The sequence below is a fragment of the Rhinopithecus bieti genome, unplaced genomic scaffold, assembly GCF_001698545.2.
Source record: "Rhinopithecus bieti isolate Rb0 unplaced genomic scaffold, ASM169854v2 scaffold_37314, whole genome shotgun sequence".
NCBI classification, from domain to species: Eukaryota; Metazoa; Chordata; class Mammalia; order Primates; family Cercopithecidae; genus Rhinopithecus; species Rhinopithecus bieti.
Window position 1 is genome coordinate 622,442 of NW_016816196.1, and position 20,767 is coordinate 643,208.

Below are 20,767 nucleotides of genomic sequence, written 5' to 3' on the forward strand. Positions count from 1 at the left end.
AAAAAAAAAAAAAAAAAAAAAAAAGCTGGGTGTGGTGACAAGCACCTGTCATCCTAGCTACTCAGGAGGCGGAGGCAGAAGGATCACTTGAGCTCAGAAGGTGAAGGCTATAGTAATCCAAGATCACTCCACTTAACTCCAGCCTGGGCGATGGAGTGACAGCCTGTCTCAAATAAAGATAAAAATAAAAACAAAAAACAGCAATATGAAATAGTGGTAACAATATGTAAAGTACCTGGTAGCTTCTGGCACATATTAGGTACTTAATAAATGGAAGCTTTAATATTGATAATTAACATTTATATTTACCTAATAACTTAGCAATTTTCTTCAAGTGTCTCATTCAATCCTCAAAACAGTCTCAACTGGATAACTGAGCTTCAGAAAGATGTGCTTGTTATATCAAAGCTAATAAGCACCCAGGTCTGAACTTGAATCCATATAGATCACTTTTCTTCAGGTTCAGTGTTCCTTCTATTTTACTCCTCCCCTAGTAAATGGATACTACCATTTAATCAGTTGCTGGAGTCAAATATTTGCAGATATTCTTGACAATTTCCCCATTAAAATAATCACCAAGTCCTGTTAATTCTACTTTTTAAATATTTCTCAAGTCAGTTTCAACACCCTGGACTAGACTTCCAACCTTTCTTGCCTAGACCTACAATCCCAGCTAAAGTGGCTGTGTTGGGGGTCCCCAAGACCACTGCCAAGTTTGATGATTCACTAGGAGGACTTACAAGACTGCATACAGAGTCATACTCATAGCTGTTATGACTTATGACTGCAAAAGGATAAAAGTTAAAATCAGCAAAGGGAAAAGGCATATTGGGTGAAGTCCAGAGGAAACTTCCAGAGTCTTCTCCCAGTAGAACCACACAGGATGTGCTAAACTTCCCCAGCAACAACAAGCTGTGATGGCATGTAGGAAATGGATACCAGGGGATCTCATTAGCGACTCAGTGCCCAAGGTTTTTACTGGGGTTATGCAGGTAATCTCTTCCTGGTACATAACAAAATTCCAGACTCTCAAGAGGAAAGCAGGTGTGTTCAGCATAAACCATATTCTTTGTACAAACAGTTTAGGCACAGTGTGACACTTTTATCAATTCTGGGAATGGTGGGGCCCCTCCTGAAATCAAGTTCCCAGATGCTAGTCAAGGCCTAACGTTGCAAACAGGCCTTTCAAAGGACAGCAGTCAGGCCTTCTATGTTAATTTGTTTCAGTACAGTAGTTTATCTTTATCACCTCTCAGGCCCCTGCAATCTACTTTCCTTATTCTAGCCAGAATGAACTTTTATTTTTCCTCCAGCTTTACTGAGGTATAATGGACAAAAATTATATTATTGAAGGTAGACAATGTAGTTTTGATATAAGTATACATTGTGAAATGATGGCCAGAATCAAAGTTAACTAACATATTCATCATCCCATATAGTTACATGTGTCTGTGTGTATGTGTGTGTGCTTAGAATACTTAAGATCTCTTTGCTTAGTACATTTTAAGTATACAGGAGAATATTACAGCTCTCATCATCATGTTGAATATTAGATCTCCAGAACTTACTCATCTTATAACTGAAAGTGCACACCCTTTGACCAACATCTGCCCATTTTCCCCACCTCCCTGTCCCATGTGAACCACCCTCCTACTCTATTTTGACTTGTTTAGATTCCACATATAAGTGAGATCATGCAGTATTTCTCTCTTTGTGGCTTATTTCATTTAGCATAATGTCCTATGGGTTCATCCATGCTGTCACAAATGGCAAGATTTCCTTCTTTTTTTAAGGCTAAATAATGTCCCAGTGTACTTATATGCTACATTATCTTTATTCATCCACTGACAGACACTTAGGTGGTTTCCATATCTCGGCTATTGTGATTAAAGCCACAGTGAACATGGGAGTGGAGTGCAGATGTCTCTTTGAGATACTGATTTTACTTCCTTAGGATGTATACCCAGAAGTGGGACTACTGGATCATACAGTAGTTCTATTTTAGTTTTTTGAGGAACCTCCATACAGTTTCGGGATGCCCAGAACTAAGGAGGAACAATGAGTCAACAATCAGAATGAGCCATATTAGATAAATATTTAGATGACAGAAATTATAGGAGTTGGTAGACCTTTGGAGGTAGAGGGTGATGGTGGTATCTCATAGATGGTAGCAGCATTGACTAAAATGTAAAACAGAGGATGAGAGCAGGCTTGGATAGGTAGAAAATTAACATTATATATCCTGAGTTTGAGGCATGTCTAAAAATTCAAGTCTGGAACTCACTGGGGAGTTGTAGTCTAAAGCTAGAGATTTGAATCATCAGATAATAGGTATAGTTAAACCTATGGGAAAGAAGATAAAATCATGAAGGAAGGGGACAGGAAATAAAGAACAATTAATTTAAAAAGAGCCTGAAAATGAGTAAGTAGAAGAACCAGGAAAGGATGGTGCCATCGAAGTCAAGAAAAGTATTCCATCATTAATTAAATATTTTAATAAGTGACAGACATTACAGAATTTGTCTATTAAGCACACAAACAAAAACATCCTAACCAGAAAGTCATTTATATAGTGTAGAAACACCACTCACATACAGCTTCTTCTTAAATTATACATACATATATTTTTTCTTTTACTAAAAAGAAGTGATGTGGCCAGGCGCGGTGGTGGCTCACACCTGTAATCCCAGCACTTTGGGGGCCGAGGTGGGTGAATCACCTGAGGTCAGGAGTTTGAGACCAGCCTGGCTAACATGGTGAAACCTCGTCTCAACTAAAAATACAAAAACTTAGTTGGGCGTGTTGGCGGGTGCCTGTAATCCCAGCTACTTGGAAGGCTGAGGCAGGAAAATCGCTTGAACCCATGAGGTGGAGTTTGCAGTGAGCCAATAATGGTGCCATTGCACTCTAGCCTGGGCAACAAGAGCGAAATTCTGTCTCAATAAATAAATAAATTAATTAAATAAATAAATAAATAAATAAATAAAATAGAAGTAATGTACTAAAAGAAATGATAGCAACTAGTTTTAGCCTTTCATCGTAGAAAAGTACTAATTTCTAGTTTAGTCCATTTGTCTGTCTTGATTATCATCATTTAAAAATATACAGTCAGCTTCTTGTACCTGTGGTTTCCTCTTCCATGGATTCAACCCGTCATGGATCAAAAGTATTTGGGAAAAAAAGATAGATGGTTGTGTCTGTACTGAACATGTACAGAATTTTGGCCTTCTCATTATGCTCTAAAAAATACAGTATAGCAACTATTTAACATTTATATCGTACTAAGTAATCTAGAGATGATTTAAAGTATATGAGAAGATATGTGTAGGTTATATACAAATATTATACCATTTTATGTAAGGGATTTGAGCATCTGTGGATTTTGGTATTGGCAGGGGCTCATGGAACCAATATCCCATGGATACCAATGGATGATTGTTAACTGGCAATTTAAAGTCAAAGCCTAAGTTCTCACATTCACTTGTTCATTTAACAAATATTTATTTATTGAATGCTTGCCATGTGTAATACCAACATCTTTCAGGGACCAAGAAGAAACAAGGAATCTCTCACATGAAGTTTATATTAGGTCAACAGACTGCTAACTACCAACATTAAAACAGAAAACAAAGTCCTTCAAATACAATTATCAATATTTAAAAAGAAGAAAAAAGGACTGGACATCTAATCTAAGTCAATGTGTTTAAAAATTACAGTAACAACAAAAAAACACTATCAACATACCTGAGGATGAACAAAGGAAGATCGATACTTACTTGAAATGCCTTAAAAGCAAACTATCTGTAGTTTCTTTTAAGACAAGGTAGAGTGTATCTAAAATAACAAAATCCCTAGGGGAGGGGCACACAAGTAAACAGGACATGATCTGAAGAAGGTATCAGACATTTTATTCTGTTCCTATCACCATGATAATTTTTTATAAAAATATATACTATTCCACTACTTTAATAAAGTACTTTGCATATACCACATGCAGACATCAAATCTTCTTAGTCTTAACCTTTTATGATTTGGAGTTACTAACTACATGTGCTCTGACCCTCTCCAAAAAGTCTAGTCTACAAGAAAATCAATTTGTGATGTATTTTCTGTGTGATAAACTCAAGTCTATTTTCTCTTTAATGAGTGAAGAATCCACACAGTTTAATAAGACTTCATTTGCCTTAGTCAACATAGAACCAAGAGAAGATACCAAGTCCGTCTAACAACTAATAGGGCAGTAAATGCTGGTCCTTTGGGTATACTTCAGGCAATTGAATTTGGGGTCCAGTAAACTGCCAACATTCTCAAAAAACATTATACAGAAGTGATCACAATGTAAGTGTTAAAGATTCAAATGAAAGTAATAGCTTTCTTGAATTTTAAAGTGGAAAATAAGCAATTTGCCATAAAATAAGACTATTGTATTTTTAACACATCCACTGCATCCCCAAAGCATTTACTGAACATATGATGTACCAAGTGGGCATTGGGGATATACATAAGATGGTGCTGCTAGTCTTGGAAGAACTGACAGTCTGGAGAGGGAGACAGTAAAGAAAATCAGGCAAGTCAGACAAGTATCAAAACAGAATCACAGAGAAGTTATTATGGCAATGAGAAGAAGGATATCCAACAGAAAGGCTTCTAGGAAAGGGCAACATAAGGTAAAGGACCATCATGAGTTATTAAGAATGGAGAAATGGCAAACACTTAAAGATGCTCACAATTCTCCTATCTTAAAAACAAAAAAATAACCCCTTTGAAATAGTAATCACCCCCTTATCCTCAGAAGATACACTCCAAGACCCCAGGGATGTCTGAAACTGCAGATAGTTCTGAACCCTACATCTGCAGTACTATGTAACAAGATGGGTTTGAACCATGCAGGTCTACTCATACAAGGATTTTCTTCCACTTCTGCCACCCCTGAGACAGCAAGACCAACCCTTCCTCTTCCTCAGCCTATTCAACATGAAGATGACAAGGATGAATACTTTTATGATGATCCACTTCCATTTAATGAATAGTAAATATATTTTCTCTTTCTTATGATTTTCTTAATAATGTTTTCTCTAGCCTTATTGTGAGAATAAAGTACATAATATATATAACATACAAATTATGTGTTAATTGACCGTGTTATTGGTAAGGCTTCTGGTCAACAATAGGCTATTAGTAGTTAAGTTTTTGGGAAGTCAAAAAATACGTGCAGTGGATTCAACTGCATGGTGGAGCAGGGTAGGAAGTGAAGAAGTAAAGGGGGACCGCACCCTTAGCCTCTGTGTTGTTCAAGGGTCAGCTGTACAGATGCACCTGTGATAAAGTTTAATTTATAAATTAGACACAATAAGACATTAACAATAATAAAATAGAACAATTATTATAATAAAAATTATGAAAATGTGATCTCTCAAAATTATTTACTGTACTATGGCCATAACTTTTGCTGTTTAAGGTGTGATTGTGAAACTAGCACAATTTTTTTTCCTTCTTCATAATTTCATGGATAGAAGATTCATTCGTACCAAAGACCTTAGTAACCTCAGCATACAATTTTTTTCCTTTCCTTATTAAGTCAGGAATTTTCACCTTTTCACTTAAAGAAATTTAGTTTCTCTTTGGCGTATCCAAATTGCCAGTGTCAACTGAAGAATCACAAGGTTTACAAATTTGGAAAGGAGGGCTTTATCTCTCAAAAAGTTTGCATCCTGTAGGCTAGCCATCAGCAAGCTGGGAATCACAGCCTGTAGCATAAGCCAAGAGCAAGTCCTTTGAGGGAGGTCAGGAATTTATGCTTAACAGGGTGGCCTGGTGTTCATATTCAGTAAGCTGTAGGAAAAGTCATGAGTATTTATGAAAGGAGAAACATGCACAATTCAGCTTCATGCCTCTTCATGGGTTGCGTGTTCAAAAAATGGCAACAGCATGATGCCAGGGTAGAGGTTTCAGCCCTCTGACATTAGAAGGTAGAGTAGAAGACACAAAAACCCTCACTGAACTTCCTCCATGAGTTGGCCAAAACTAGTCTAGAGATGCTGGTCAGCTTTGGTGAAGGGATGTATTGTGAAACTGCAAAGAGGGAGAGGGGAGTTCAGTTGCAACCCCAGATGATTAGCTAAATGTGATTAAAGAATGATACGATGATCCTAAAGAATGTTGTTCACACCTCAGTGTGCCCCTCCCTTATCAATCTTTAACCTGAATTATTTTCTAAGGAGTAAGCAGAAACCAGCTCTAGAAAACAAGAAACAAAAGATCATTCTTTAATCACATCTGTTCAGTTAGGGAGCTTAAGATTTTATTTTTATTTCTCACCACCATCACTAGTCTTCTGCTTTGGGGCCATTATTAAGTAAAATAAGAGTTACTTGAACACAAGCACTGTGATACCACGACAGTTGTTCTGATAGCCCAGATGGATACTAAATGACTAATGGGCGGGTAGCATCTACAGTGTGGATATCACTTCCCAGGAAGAAAGGGACAAGACAGCACAAGATTTCAGTGTACTACTCAGAATGGCATGCAACTTAAAATATATAAATTGTTTATTTCTGGAATTTTCCATTTACTCTTTTTGGACCAAAGTTGACCACTGGTAACAAAAACCACAGAAAGTGCAACCACGGGTAAGGGGGGACTGCTGTACATCATGTATGGCTTCTGTTCTCCTCCATTCTCTCTTGGAAGATCTCTCTCTTCACTGTCTCAATTCTCTCACTTACTTCTCATTTCTCATCCCACTGTAATCTGCTGATCCTACAAAATATATTTGTCTATGGCCAGGAGTCTCCAGGATAATATATAAGTAATTAAATTTCAGGGGTCAAAATCCTTTTGAAAATCTGGTAAGAGCTGTGAAACTACTCAGAAAAAAAATGCACATATATGTACAATTTTTTTCGTTACCATTTTAGGAGATTGATGGATTTCTTGAAGCCTATTAATGAACTTTGGAACCACATACTAAAAAGCCTTGGTCTTAGGCCAGCACAGTGGCTCATGCCTGTAATTCCAGCACTTTGGGAGGCCAAAGCAGGTGGATTCCTTGAGCCCAGAGTTCGAGACCAGCCTGGGCAACAGAGTGAGAGCCCACCATCGCTACAAAAAATAAAATTAGCCAAATGTGGTGGTGTGCACCTGTGGTCCCAACTACACAGGGACTCTGAGGCAGGAGGATTGCTTGAGCCCAGGAGGTCAAGGCTGCAGTGAGTTATGACCGCACCACTATACTCCAGCCTGGGCAATAGAACAAGACCCTGTGCCCCCCTAAAATAGAAAAAAAATAAAGCTTTGGTTTGAAGAAGCTATCAAAGACTGTTGGGGTTATATCAATAGGATACAAGCCAACCTGAGGTGTTTAAACAGTTATTATTTTACTACAGAACTGAAGGACGCTAAATATATTAAAATCCAAGAATTCATAATACTGGAAAAAAAGAAATCACCTTTGGAGAACACACACACAAAAAAAGTCATTTTTCTGAAAACTGGTAAAAAAAATCAAGCATTTAACCTGCCTTTCCTATATCAACTTTACCAATGTATAAACAAATAGGAAAATAAATAGGAAAACTTTTATTTTATGAATTCCACTTAACAAATGAAATAATTAAGGAATAAATCTAGAGAATAATCAATAGCTTCTACTGTCACATAAAGAGAAACAACTGGAAATTATATCTCCTGACAAAAGTATTAGACATTATCCATGCAGTATTTTTGCAAAAAGAAATAAGAAACTGATTCCATCTAAATCTATCTGCCAGTTTGTAGGACACACACACAGGGACAGAAGATCATGTTATCAAATGATATTATTGGGGGTACAATTAGCAAAATAGAGACTATGGGAAGTTCTGAAGGAAAAAAGACCCAGATTCTTCAACAAATAAAATGCAAGGAGGTAGGAGAAGGAGGCAACCCACAGATTTAAAAGAAGAACTAAAAAAACCAAATCCAATTTATGGATCTTTTTTGGATCCTAAGTCAAATAAACCAAATATAAAAAAATCATTTACAGGCCTGGCACAGTGGCTCATGCCTGTAGTCTCAGCACTTTAGGAGGCTGAGGCAGGTGGATCACAAGGTCAGGAGATTGAGACCAGTCTGGCCAACATGGTGAAACCCTGTCTCTACTAAAAATACAAAACTTAGCCAGGTGTGGTGGTGGGTGCCTGTAATCCCAGCTACTCTGGAGGCTGAGGCAGGAGAATTGCTTGAACCCAGGAGGCACAGGTTGCAGTGAGCTAAGATAGTGCCACTGCACTCCAGCCTAGGCGACAGAGAGAGACTGTCTCAAAAAAAAAAAAAAAAAAAAAAAACCATTTACAAGGAGCAACTATGGAAATTTGAACACTGATGGGATATTTACTGATATTTAGGCATAACAGTTCATTTTTATTTGTGTTCCCAATTTTTTTTCATTATTTTAAGAATCCTTATCTTTTAGAGATACATACTGAAGACTACATAGATAAAATGATACGCAGTCTGGAATTTGCTTCAGAATAACCACAGGTGGGAGGGAGGAGGGAATACGTCAGGGTATAAATAAAACAAGACTGGTCATGAGTTGATATGGGAGTTCATGAAACTCTGCTCTTTACTGTTATGTATGCTTGTAAATAAATAGTTTTTTAAGCCCTTGGTTTATAACAAAGCAAAAGTGAGATTCTTTCTTCAAGTCAATGAAAGATAATAAGCAGCATTCAAGCTCTCTTCTGTGAGCCCTGGTTATGGGATCTTGGAAGCAGGGATATTCTATAATCACTGGTCCCAGATGCTCTATAGAATCTTGGAGTCTGTATTCTATAAAGCATGGTTAAGAACAGATTTGTGAAGCTCCTCAAGAACAGCAACATGATCCGAACCTGGGTAACTGACCCTCCCTGATACGGTTTCGTTGTCTCCCCACCCAAATCTCATCTTGAATCGTAACTCCCATAATTCCCTCGTGTTGTGGGAGGGATCCAGTGGGAGATAACTGAATCATGGGGGTGGTTCCCCCATACTGTTCTCGTGGTAGTGAATGAGTCTCATGAGATCTGATGGTTTCATGCGGGGAAACCCCTTTCACTTGGCTATCATTCTCTTCTCTTGTTGCCACCATGTAAGACGTACCTTTTGCCTTCTGCCATGATTGTGAGACCTCCCAGTCATATGGAACTGTGAGTCCATTAAACCTCTTTCTTTTGTAAATTGCCCAGTCTCGGGTATGTCTTTATTATCAGCATGAAAATGAACTAATACACTCCCTATAAAGGATGATGATTTTATGTCTTAAACCTTGGAGGCTCAAAAATAAGAAAGAATTTTAGCCTGGAGATAGTAATTGTAAATTTTGTGTGAATCGTCTAAGAGGGCTTCTTAAAAATGGTGAAGTTCCCTCTCTTAACTCTCATCCTGCTGCCTTAAACTAGACTGTGATGGCTGGAACTCTTAGCAGCTACCTTGGCACAGGGAGATGAGAGCCATACCATAAAGAATCTGGTGCTGTGAAGCAGAAGCGTCTGGCCTGCCTACTTTCATACTTCTTTCTACATGAAAGAAAAACAAGCAGTATGTTATTTAAGCTACTGTGTTAATTTGGTTTCTTCTCTATATTATATAGCCAAATCTGATCCTAAGTTATAAATCTTCTTTCCCCTTGTACATAAAGAACTAAATATGAATACCTGAAAACAGTGATGTCAGAAGTTACTTCCGAGTTTATTCTTTAGAGAACAGTGATGTGATGAGTATTATGAAACATAAGATACAAGGACATAAGAGATCAAAGAAAAAAACTTGTCTTTAATATATTTAATTTGAGCTTCTGATGAGATAATTGGCAAAAAAAAGGTCTTTTAACCCGGAAACAACGCTAAGCATTAAAAAATTTAAGAGGTATATAGGTAGGTTTCTGCATCCATCTATTTTTCAGATAAAACCATGGGAAGCATTTAACATTCTAATAAGTCTATACAGTAAAATTTTCCTTCCTCTGCTTTTCTAATAACAACCAATAAATTAAACAGTTACACAAATACACATTCTTACAATAAAAATAGTTTATAATAAAAACACTATCACAATAAAGACTACTATTAACTCTTACATCAAAAGGGAATGGAAAAGAAAAATTTATATTAATAACTCTATTTCCCCAATTCTCCACCTCCCCTCAAAAAAAACCTGTCTGTGGAAAATATAATTAAGCTCTGAACTTCCTAGCAATTAAAGGCCTCTATCCAGTTCTCAAACTGTGAAAGACTAAAAAAATTAACAAGGAATGGCATTTTTTTGTCTGACCCTAAATTCTAAGAGGAATTCATCACCACAATGACAGCTAGCAAAATATTATACAATGTGTTTTGACGGTGGTATAATCCAATCTCAAGATAATCCAATCTTGAATTATTGTAAAATTTTAAGAAATAATATAAAGCACAAGTTTTAAAAGCAATTCTAACTACAGGTAAATTTAATGACTGCTAAATACCTAGCTATCTGGTTCCCCAAGGGCAAAGTCCATGTTTTAGTCATCTTTGTGTGTCCAGCACTTGGCAAAGAAGCATAGCAACCTGGTAAACAGTAGGTACCTATTAAGTATTTCTTGAACTGAATCAAGCAATGAATTTATTAAATTTGCTTATTAAATTTGTCCACCAAGAAACTTTCTTTAATGATATTACTTTAAGGCATGATTATTAACAATATTATACATTTTTACTTTGATGATTTCCTGAATTTATTCTATTAACCATTACTAAGGAGATCAATTTTCTTGACTCATTTTAGAACATAGTTTTTAGACTCTGTTTCTACTGAATTAAATTCAGTAGGTTTGGTTAATTGCAGGTATTGCATCCTCTTTCAGCATGAACTTCGTCTTCTGTTGAAAGCCAGTGCCAACAATGACTTCTGACAAGGAAGATGATGCACCAGCTACAGCTCTCAGACACTGACACAACAGGTCCTTTACTCTTAACTAAAATATTTTTCTCTTTAGATTAAATACTGACATAGAGACAATCTTCTCTATGTCAAGTTTCCTTCCCTTTTACCTTTTCAGGTTTATGTAATAACTAAGCTTATAAGTAAAAGGTATATTTAAATAACATATTTAAATATTTTGAAGACATAAAGTAATTTTTCAAATATTTCAAAATGTAATACTACTAATATAATTAGAAGAGCACAATCAGGAGTAAACCAGCATGATCCAAGGCAACTGTTTCCCTAGAATAAGAAAAACTAACCAAAGTGACACAAAAAGCCTAAAGAATTTGAAACTAATTTTACAAGGAGATTAATTTTAATGAGACTATTTAACAGGTTTTTAAGCTCTATAAACACAAACGATTATATTAGAAGACACAGCCTAACCCCCCAAAAAAGTAACATTCGAAAGTATCTGAAGTTTTGCAGTTAAATATATAATTACCTCAAGAAGTTAAACAGAATTACCATATGATCCAGCAATTCCACTTCTAGCTATACATCCCCCCCAAAAGAAAAAAAAGTGTTCAAAAACTTTTTTTTTTTTTGAGACAGAGTCTCATTCTGTCACCCAGGCTACAGTGCAGTGTCGTGATCTCAGCTCACTGTAACCTCCACCTCCCGGGCTCAAGTGGTTCTTGTGCCTCAGCCTCCTGAGTAGCTGGGATTACAGGTGTGTGCCACTATGCCAGGCTAATTTTTGTATTTTTAGTAGAGAAGGGGTTTCACCATATTAGCCAGGCTGGTCATGAGCTCCTGGCCTCAAGTGATCCATCACACCTGGCCTCAAACAAAAACTTCTAAGATATCAATGTTCATGGCAGCACTATTCACAATAGCCAAAAGGCGGTAATAACCCAACTGATCCATCAGTTGTGTTGGTAATAATCCGTCAACTGACAAATGGATAAACAATGTTGTATATCCATACAATGGAATATTACCAAGCCATCGAGATAAATGAAGTAATAATGCATGCTACAACATGGATAAACCTTGTAAACACGCTAAGTGAAAGAAGCCAGACACAAAATGCAACGTTACGTATAATTTCATTAATATGAAATATCCTGTATAGGCAAATCCATGAAGACAGGAAATCAGATTAGTGGTTTCCAGGGGTTGGGAGAAGGAGAAAACAAGAAAGTGACTGCTTAACAGGCATAGAGTTTCCTTTGGGGCTGATGAAAATGTTCTGGAACTAACTAATGGTGATGATCACACAATACTATGACAGTACTAAATGGCACTTCAGTTGTACACTTTAAATTGTTTAAATAGTAAGTTTTATTTTATGTGAATTTCATGATTAAAAATATTAATTGAAGCTCACAGCACTAGTATATTATGCTTATTAATGATATTGTTTTACTTTTACAGAATGTCATAATTTGCATGAAATACCATAATTTGCCTATATATTTTTAAATGATTATTTCACACTCTTAGGTAAAAAGATTTATCAAAGATCAAGCTGGAGTTTGTATAAACAATGTCTTCCCCAGGAACAAGAACTTTATACACCCATAGATGTTCATTCTACTGATAAAAACTTGTTTTCTAATATACAAGATGTTAATTATCTGATAGACTATTTAAAATGTTGTTTTCAAGTGAAAGCTACAAAGACCAAGGAGCAATAATTAAAATGTTGCTAATATAATACTGATGCTGTTAATATAATAATGTTATGATATTAACACTAAAATGATGAGACTATATTTTAATAACTCTACAATTACTACTATATCAAAATATGTACGCATACAGATAAAGGCACTAAGGCTGAGAGTTTGCTCTATTTTTCAAATTTTCATTTGTATCATCACTTCAATTTTTTAAACCATTTTCAGAGTGTTTTCCCCATATCGTTACCTCTTAGTGACTAAAAAGCTGAAAAGAACAGACCCACAAGAATTTTAAAAAACACTTTTTCATTGTCATTTTTTTAGATATGATTACTATTTGCTAATAACAGAAAAAACAATAACTGTTATTACCACAAAAAATATCCATCAGACTTACTGCTATATTTACTTATCTTTCTCTTTCTGGACAGCATCTCACTATATTAATAGCTCAGGCTGGTCTCCAGCTCCTGGGCTCAAACAATCCACCCACCTCAGTCTCCCAAAGTGCTGGGGTTACAAGCGTGAGCCACCACACCTAGCCTATTTGTCTCTATACTCTCTAGAATATTCAAAATATACAGTATATAATCAAAGAATCTGAATTATAAAGACATACCTTTGCGTAAGGGTTGGGGCATCATTAAGATTTGGATGAGCAAAAGGGATGTTACATCATGATAAAGAATTGGAACCTCAGGCTGTTGTTCTTCATATCCCAGCCTAAAAGAAAAACGTAGTCACTTTAGATAGTATTGTATATCTTCTCTAATTTATTTTATATGTCACATATATATCTATGGAACAGAAATAAAAACTGTAATCAACAAAGAAGAAATCTAAAAAAAAAAACCTTAGGACTCATATTTTGCAAAACATTATTTTAGACTCATATTCTCTTGACTCTAATATAAAGAAAATGCATAGAAAATGTGTTATCGAAATAAACAACTAGGGTACATTAATTTGATTATGAGTCTTTCTGATTTCAGATCACAGACATTATAGCATTAAATACAGAATGAAAGAATTAGTTTCACTACAAATGGAGTGGCTTATAGGATACTTATCACAAACGAATAAGGAAGTTTTCACATCATTAAAAAAAGATAGGTACAGTTCCCAAATAGATTCCTGTTGAAAAGGTATGATTAACTGCTCTTATTACAATGTTTCAGCCGGGCACAGTGGCTCATGCCTGTAATCCCAGCACTTTGTGAGGCTGAGGCTGAGGCAGGCGGATCACTTGAGCTCAGAAGTTTGAGACCATATTGATAACACGGTGAAAACCCGCCTCTATAAAAAATATAAAAAATTAGCAGGGCTTGGTGATGTGTGCCTACTTGGAAAGCTGAGGTGGGAGGATTGCTTGAACAGAGGAGGTCAAGGTTGCAATGGGCTGTGATTGTGCTGCCGCACTCCAGCCTGGATGAAAAAGCGAGACTCTGGCCGGGCGCGGTGGCTCAAGCCTGTAATCCCAGCACTTTGGGAGGCCGAGACGGGCGGATCACGAGGTCAGGAGTTTGAGACCATCCTGGCTAACACGGTGAAACCCCGTCTCTACTGAAAATACAAAAGCTAGCCGGGCGAGGTGGCTGGCGCCTGCAGTCCCAGCTACTCGGGAGGCTGAGGCAGGAGAATGGCGTAAACCCGGGAGGCGGAGCTTGCAGTGAGCTGAGATCCGGCCACTGCACTCCAGCCCGGGCGACAGAGCAAGACTCCGTCTCAAAAAAAAAAAAAAAGAAAAGAAAAAAAAAAGCGAGACTCTGTCTCAAAATTAATAATAAAATAAAATGTTTCAACTTTGTAACTAACAAAATTCAAATAAAATCTTTAACATTTGCAAAGTTTCAAAAAGAGATAACCAAAGCAGAACTTAAAATACATTATAAAAGGGCTTGATGTGGTGTCTCATGCCTGTAATCGCAACAGGCATGGGAGGCTGAGGTGGGAAGATCACTTGAGATCAGGAGTTCAAGACCCAACTGGGCAACATAGTGAGACCGCGTCCCTACAAAAAAATAAATTTTAAAAAGTACACCATAAAAGATAAAGTAGCAAACCTTAGGAATGTGCAATACTATGAAAAACAGACTATACTATAAAGCAGAGCTTATTCTAAAAGAATTTTTTAAATGCCTTTAGAAGGTTAATTTTTTGACTACAGGTTTAATTTTTAATGGCAGAGAACAAAAGTAAATCTTAAGCTCCAGAAGTGGCTAAATTCTGAAGCTACACTTTATTGACTTGGGATGAACAAAATCAACTCTTTTATTGGACTCGATTGTTTAGCAAATATTTACTGATTACTTACTACACGTTAGGCACTAAACACATTGGTGAGTAAATCAACCCCTGCTGCTGAGAAACTTTTAGCTGACAGAGGAAGACAGCTCTTGGAATTTCTCCATTTTCTACAAATATTCCTTAGTATACTTGTTTTCCTGTCCAAAGGTAATCCTTCATTAATGCTATGAATCCTGATGTTGTCTTTCATGTTTCTCTAGCCTCTCTGCAAGGCCAAGGTTTAAAAAACAAAAAAAATGTGTAGGGGTCACACCATTTCTATTATTCAACTTCCCCACAGAAGTAGTTTCACATGATCAACGATGATCTCCTAATTACAAAATTTAGTGGACATTTTAAATCCTTATCTTACTGACCCTTGACTTGACTTTAGATACAGTTGAACATTCTGCCTGGAAAATTTTCTTGGCTTTTGTGAAACACTGTCCCAAGTTCCCTTCTGTCTCTCTGATTACTCCACTTTAGTCTTCTTCACAGGTTCATCTTCTCTAACAAAAAATACTGTTATTCCTCAAGATTCCAATTCTCCCTTTCTTTTCTCACTAAGGACTCTTTTTGAAAGACCTTCTAACCCATGCTTTCAATTGCCAGCTATACACTGATGATTGTATGTCCAGCAATGACTCTCTCTAACTCTCTATCTGAATATCCATTACTTCCACTTGTATATCTAACAGGCAGGCAGCTCAACAGGCCTGAAAGTGAATTCATAATCTTCCTCTCTATACGCACACTCCCACCCCAGTCACAACCATTCTATTAGGCTGGTGCCAAAGTAATTGTTGTTTCCGCTACTAAAAGCAATGCACCAACCTAATACTTTCCCCTCTATAATCTACGTACTAATGTGGCTTATTTCTTATATCCTCCCGCATTTACACAATGCCTGAAACATAACAATGCCTAAAACATGATAGTCCTCCAATAAAAACATGATAAATAAATAAGCTAGGAACTTGAGGACATCCCAAAGCCATCTTCTCTTACTCACCCCATATTTAATTGGCACTAAGTTCTAATGACTCTATCTCTACTTCCTCTTTGCCAACCCTATGGCCATTGCCTTTAACTATTCAATATCCGCCAATTTTATGTTCCTCTAATTCATCCTGTATATCTTTAGTGCCTGGAAGAAGTTTCCACAGGAATGATGTCTTGCTTATCATTATATCCCAATGCCTGGACTGAAACAGTTAATAAAACTAGCTGGATAAACAAATGAAATATTCATGGGAAAATGGATGGATGAATGAACAAATAAATAAGTGGTATATAATTTTAGATTATCAAACTGCTACATTAAATTTAACAGGTGTTTAAAAGATTCTCACTGAAAATTAGAAGAAAGTTTATGAATCCATTTAAGCTAGCCCAATTTCACTCTTATGCAACGATGTACTTTATTGCACAAAAATCAGAAAGGCTTGAGAACTTCTTGCATGATAACTTAAAGATCAACAAATTGCAGAGCTTTTAGGTACAGAAAAGAAAAGCATTCCCAAACAAAAAAAATTAAATATAGTTTAATAGGGGTAGTATATACAACTGAAAAACTTACAGTGCTTAACAGAATTCTAGACTCTTATTTTATATTATATGCTAACAATTGCTTTCTACAATACAAGCAATCTTTCTCAAAATTAGAGGTGGATTCCTTTATGCTATTATTAATTTGCTTATTATTGTATGTGACCTTCCAACATTATTTAAAATCAGTCCGAACTGCCGTATGCAAGAATTATATACTACTCAGAATGCATAATTAACAAATGTTTCAAAACTGCAACATAATAGGCATACAACAGAATAAAACAAAAAATGAATTAAAAGAATGGGAAATATTTCTAGTTGAGGAAACTGCATATTATAAAGATAACTACCTTCCCAAATTAATTTATGAGTTTAAAATAATTATAATCAAAATTACAAGTGAGGCCAGATGCAGTGGCTCACACCTGTGACCCCAACACTTAGGGAGGCCAAGGTCAGGAGTTTGAGACCAGCCTGACCAATATGGTGAAACCCTGTCTCTACCAAAAATACAAGAATTAGCCAGCCGTGGCAGCGTGCGCCTATGGTCCCAGCTATTTGGGAGGCTGAGTCAGAAGAATTGCTTGAACCCGGGAGGTGGAGGTTGCAGTGAGCCAAGATCACGCCACTGCATTCCAGCCTGGGTAACAGAGCAAGACTCTGTCTCAAAAAAAATTATAAGTGAGGGGAAGGGCTTAGAAAAGGTTCTAAAAACCTTCTGAAGAATAAATGAGAACAGCAAAGAAAAACTGGGAGTCAGAGTTTGGGGAAAAGAAATGAGAGGAACCTAACTCCACCAGATAATTACACATAATAAATCACCTCAACAATAAACCAGCATGGTATTATCAGAGAAATAGGCTTGGAGCTCAATAGAACAAAGAAGAAAGCTCCTAATCAGGCCTATAATGTAGGAACACTTAATATTTCATAACTAGGATACAAAATCACTAAAAAAAACCTAGTTGGTTATTTGCAAATAAATTTTAGATCTTCACCTAACACTACAGGTGAGAATGAATTTCAAGTATATTCATACAGTTTTAAAAATCATCCCATGAGAAAACTCTAAAGTGAAAATATACGTAGATATTGCAAATTCTAAGACCGGATTACACATTGTAATACTAGTCATAAAAGTATACATCAGCTCTTGGAAGAGATGGGCATTCTAAGTATGAAAGTAATAGGAAAAAATAAGAAATATAAAGTCTGACTGATCTGGCTACATGAAAATTTAAAACTTCAATGGGTCAAGAAACGTAATTACAAAAGTAGAAGGCAAACATATTTTGGAAAACACTTCAACAACTATGACAAAATAAGATTTAATATTTTAAACCATGAAGAATCATTCGTATAATTTTAAACAATAAGATGCCAACAGAAAATGGACAGAGGTCCTAAATATACCATTTACAAAGAGTGTATACAAATAGCTAATAAATATAAAAATACTTAACTTTGCTAGAAATCAAATAAATTTCCATTACTTTAGGATCCCATTTTTAATCACTCATATTAGCCAAAAAATGTTTAAGTGATAATACTTTTTTTGGGTAAATTTTTTCCCCCAATAATAATCAGAAAAAATCCTGGCAGTTATTGGCTAAGATAACAATAGCCATTCTAAGGATGGAGAGAAAAATAGATCTTTCCTAGCACATCACTGACCCATAATTGGAATGAATGAATGGATTGATGCACCCCTCTGTAGAAAAGAGAACCAAAGACCACATTAAACTACATTAAACCCTGTAGTTTAATATGATCATTGTGATAACTATCTTTTAAAATGCTTAATATTTTAAAATACATAATTGTTCTCACTAAGATCAGGAACTAGGCAAAGATGTCCCCACTCCCTACTTCTTTTCAACATCATACTGGAAGTACTAGCTAATGCAGCAAGATAAGAAAAGGAAATAGAAGTTATACAGATTGGGAGAGAAGAAATAAAACTGTCTTTCTTTGTTTATAGAATACATGGTTGTCTACGTAGAAAATCTGAACAAACTGATCAAAAAACTCCTGGAATCGATAAGTGATTATAACAAGGCTGCAGGACACAAGGTTAATATATAGAAGTCAATCACCTTCATATATACTGGCAAGGAACAATTGGAATTTGAAAATAAACACACAGTATCATTTAAATTAGCACACCTCCCCGAAAATAAAATATTTAGGTATAAATCTAGCAATATATATGCAAAGATCTACTTAAGGAAAATGACAAAACTCTGATAAATGGAATCAAATGACTACATAAATGGAGAGAGATAGTCCATGTTCAAGAGTAGGAAGACTCAATATTGTCAAGATGTCAGTTCTTTGCTACTTGACCTACAGATTCAATGCAATCTCAATCAAAATCCCAGCAAGTTATTTTGTAGATATTGACAAACTGATTTTAAAATGTATACGGAGAGGCAAAAGAGCTGGAATAGCTAACACAATTTTGAAGAAGAACAAAATTAGATGACTGACACTACCTGACTTCAAGACTTACCACAAAGCTACAGTAATCAAGACAATATGGTACTGGCAAAAGAGCACACAAATAAAATCAATGGAACAGAACAGAGAGCCCAGAAATAGATTCACATAATTGCAATCAACTGACTTTAACAAAGGAGTAAAAGCAATACAATGGAGAAAACACAGTCTTTTCAACAAATGGTTCCAGAACAACTGGACATTCACGTGCAAAAAAATGAATTTAGACAAAGACCTATACCCTTCACAAAAATTAACTGAAAATGGATTACAGACCTAAATGTAGAACACAAAACAATAAAACTCTTATAGGAGAAAACCTAGATAACCTTGGGTATGGCAATGACTGTTTAGATATAACACCAAAGGCATAATTCATGAAATAAATAACTGATAAGCTGAACTTCATTAAAATTAAAAACTTCTATTTGGCAAGAGACAATGTCAAGATAATGAGAAGACAAGCCACAGTCCTGGAGAAAATATTTTCAAAAGACACATCTGATAAAGGACTGATACGTAAAATACTTATATAAAGAACTCTTAAAACTAATAGGGAAAACAAAACAATTAAAAAATGGTACCACAGCATTAACAGATACCTCACCAAAGAAGATGTACAGATGCTTAATAAGCATATGAAAAGACGCTCCAGACGATATGTCATCAGAGAAATGCAAATTAAAACAATGAGATACCACTACATTCCTATTAGAATGGCCAAAATCTAGAACACTTGATAATACCAAATGCTGACAAAGATGTGGAGTAACAAGAACTCTCATTCATTGCTGGTGGGAATGCAAAATGATACTGATACTTTGGAAAACAGTTTGGTGGTTTCTCACAAAACCAAACACGCTATTACTATATGATCCAGTAATCATGTTCCTTAGTATTTACCCAAAAAAGTTGAAAACTTATATACACAAAAATCTGCACACAGATGTTTAGAGCAGCTTTACTCATAATTGCCAAAACTTTGAAGCAACCAAAACGTCCTTCAATAGGTGAATGAATAAATTAATTGTAGTACAGACAATGGATTATTTCTATTATATAGAAATGAGCTAACAAGCCATGAAAAGACATTATGGAAACTTAACTACATATTACCAAATGAAAGAATCCAATGTGAAAAGCTACATATTGTATGATTCCAACTATATGACATTCTGGAAAAGGTAAAATTATGGAGAGAGTAAAAAGATCAGTGGTTGCTAGGGGTTGTACTGAGAGGGGTGAATAGGTAGAGCACAGACGGTTTGTTTAGGACAGTGAAACTACTCTGTGTGACACTACAATGATGGCCAAATGTCATTGTACATTTGCCTAAACCTACAGAATGTTCAACAGCAAGAATGAACCCTAATGTAACTACAGACTTTGGGTGATTATGATTATGTCAATGTAGGCTCATCAGCTGTAACAAAAGTACCACTCTGGTGGTGGATATTGATAATGGGAAAGGCTATGTATCTGTTACAGTGGAGGGTATATGGGAAATCTGTGTGCCTTTCTCTTAATTTTGCTGTGAATCTAATATTGCTCTAAAAAAAAAATCCAAAGTCTTTAAAAAATAATTGTTTCTATCTCTTATCTATCTCTTAAAGTTTTAGATAGTCTTTTAAATCCAGATTATAAAAATTAATGCTATTGTTGATTCTATGGATAAGAGGAAATGGGTGGAAGAGTTAATAGGAATAGTTTTTCCATTTTTAAAAATAAAAAATGATTATCAGCACAATGAAATTAAAAGGAAATAAAATAATTTTCATAGGATTATAGAAAAAAGTATATATGAAAAACCTACATCC

General features: G+C 35.7%; 1 protein-coding gene across 1 annotated transcript in view; it reads right to left on the reverse strand.

Moving 5' to 3' along the window:
* UBR3 (ubiquitin protein ligase E3 component n-recognin 3) overlaps positions 1 to 20,767 on the reverse strand; it is a 285,317-nt gene that overhangs the window by 39,254 nt on the left and 225,296 nt on the right. Inside the window, exon 33 of the mRNA XM_017854465.1 lies at positions 13,234 to 13,337. Within this exon, the coding sequence (XP_017709954.1) occupies positions 13,234 to 13,337 (104 nt within the window). The remainder of the gene's footprint in view (positions 1 to 13,233; positions 13,338 to 20,767) is intronic.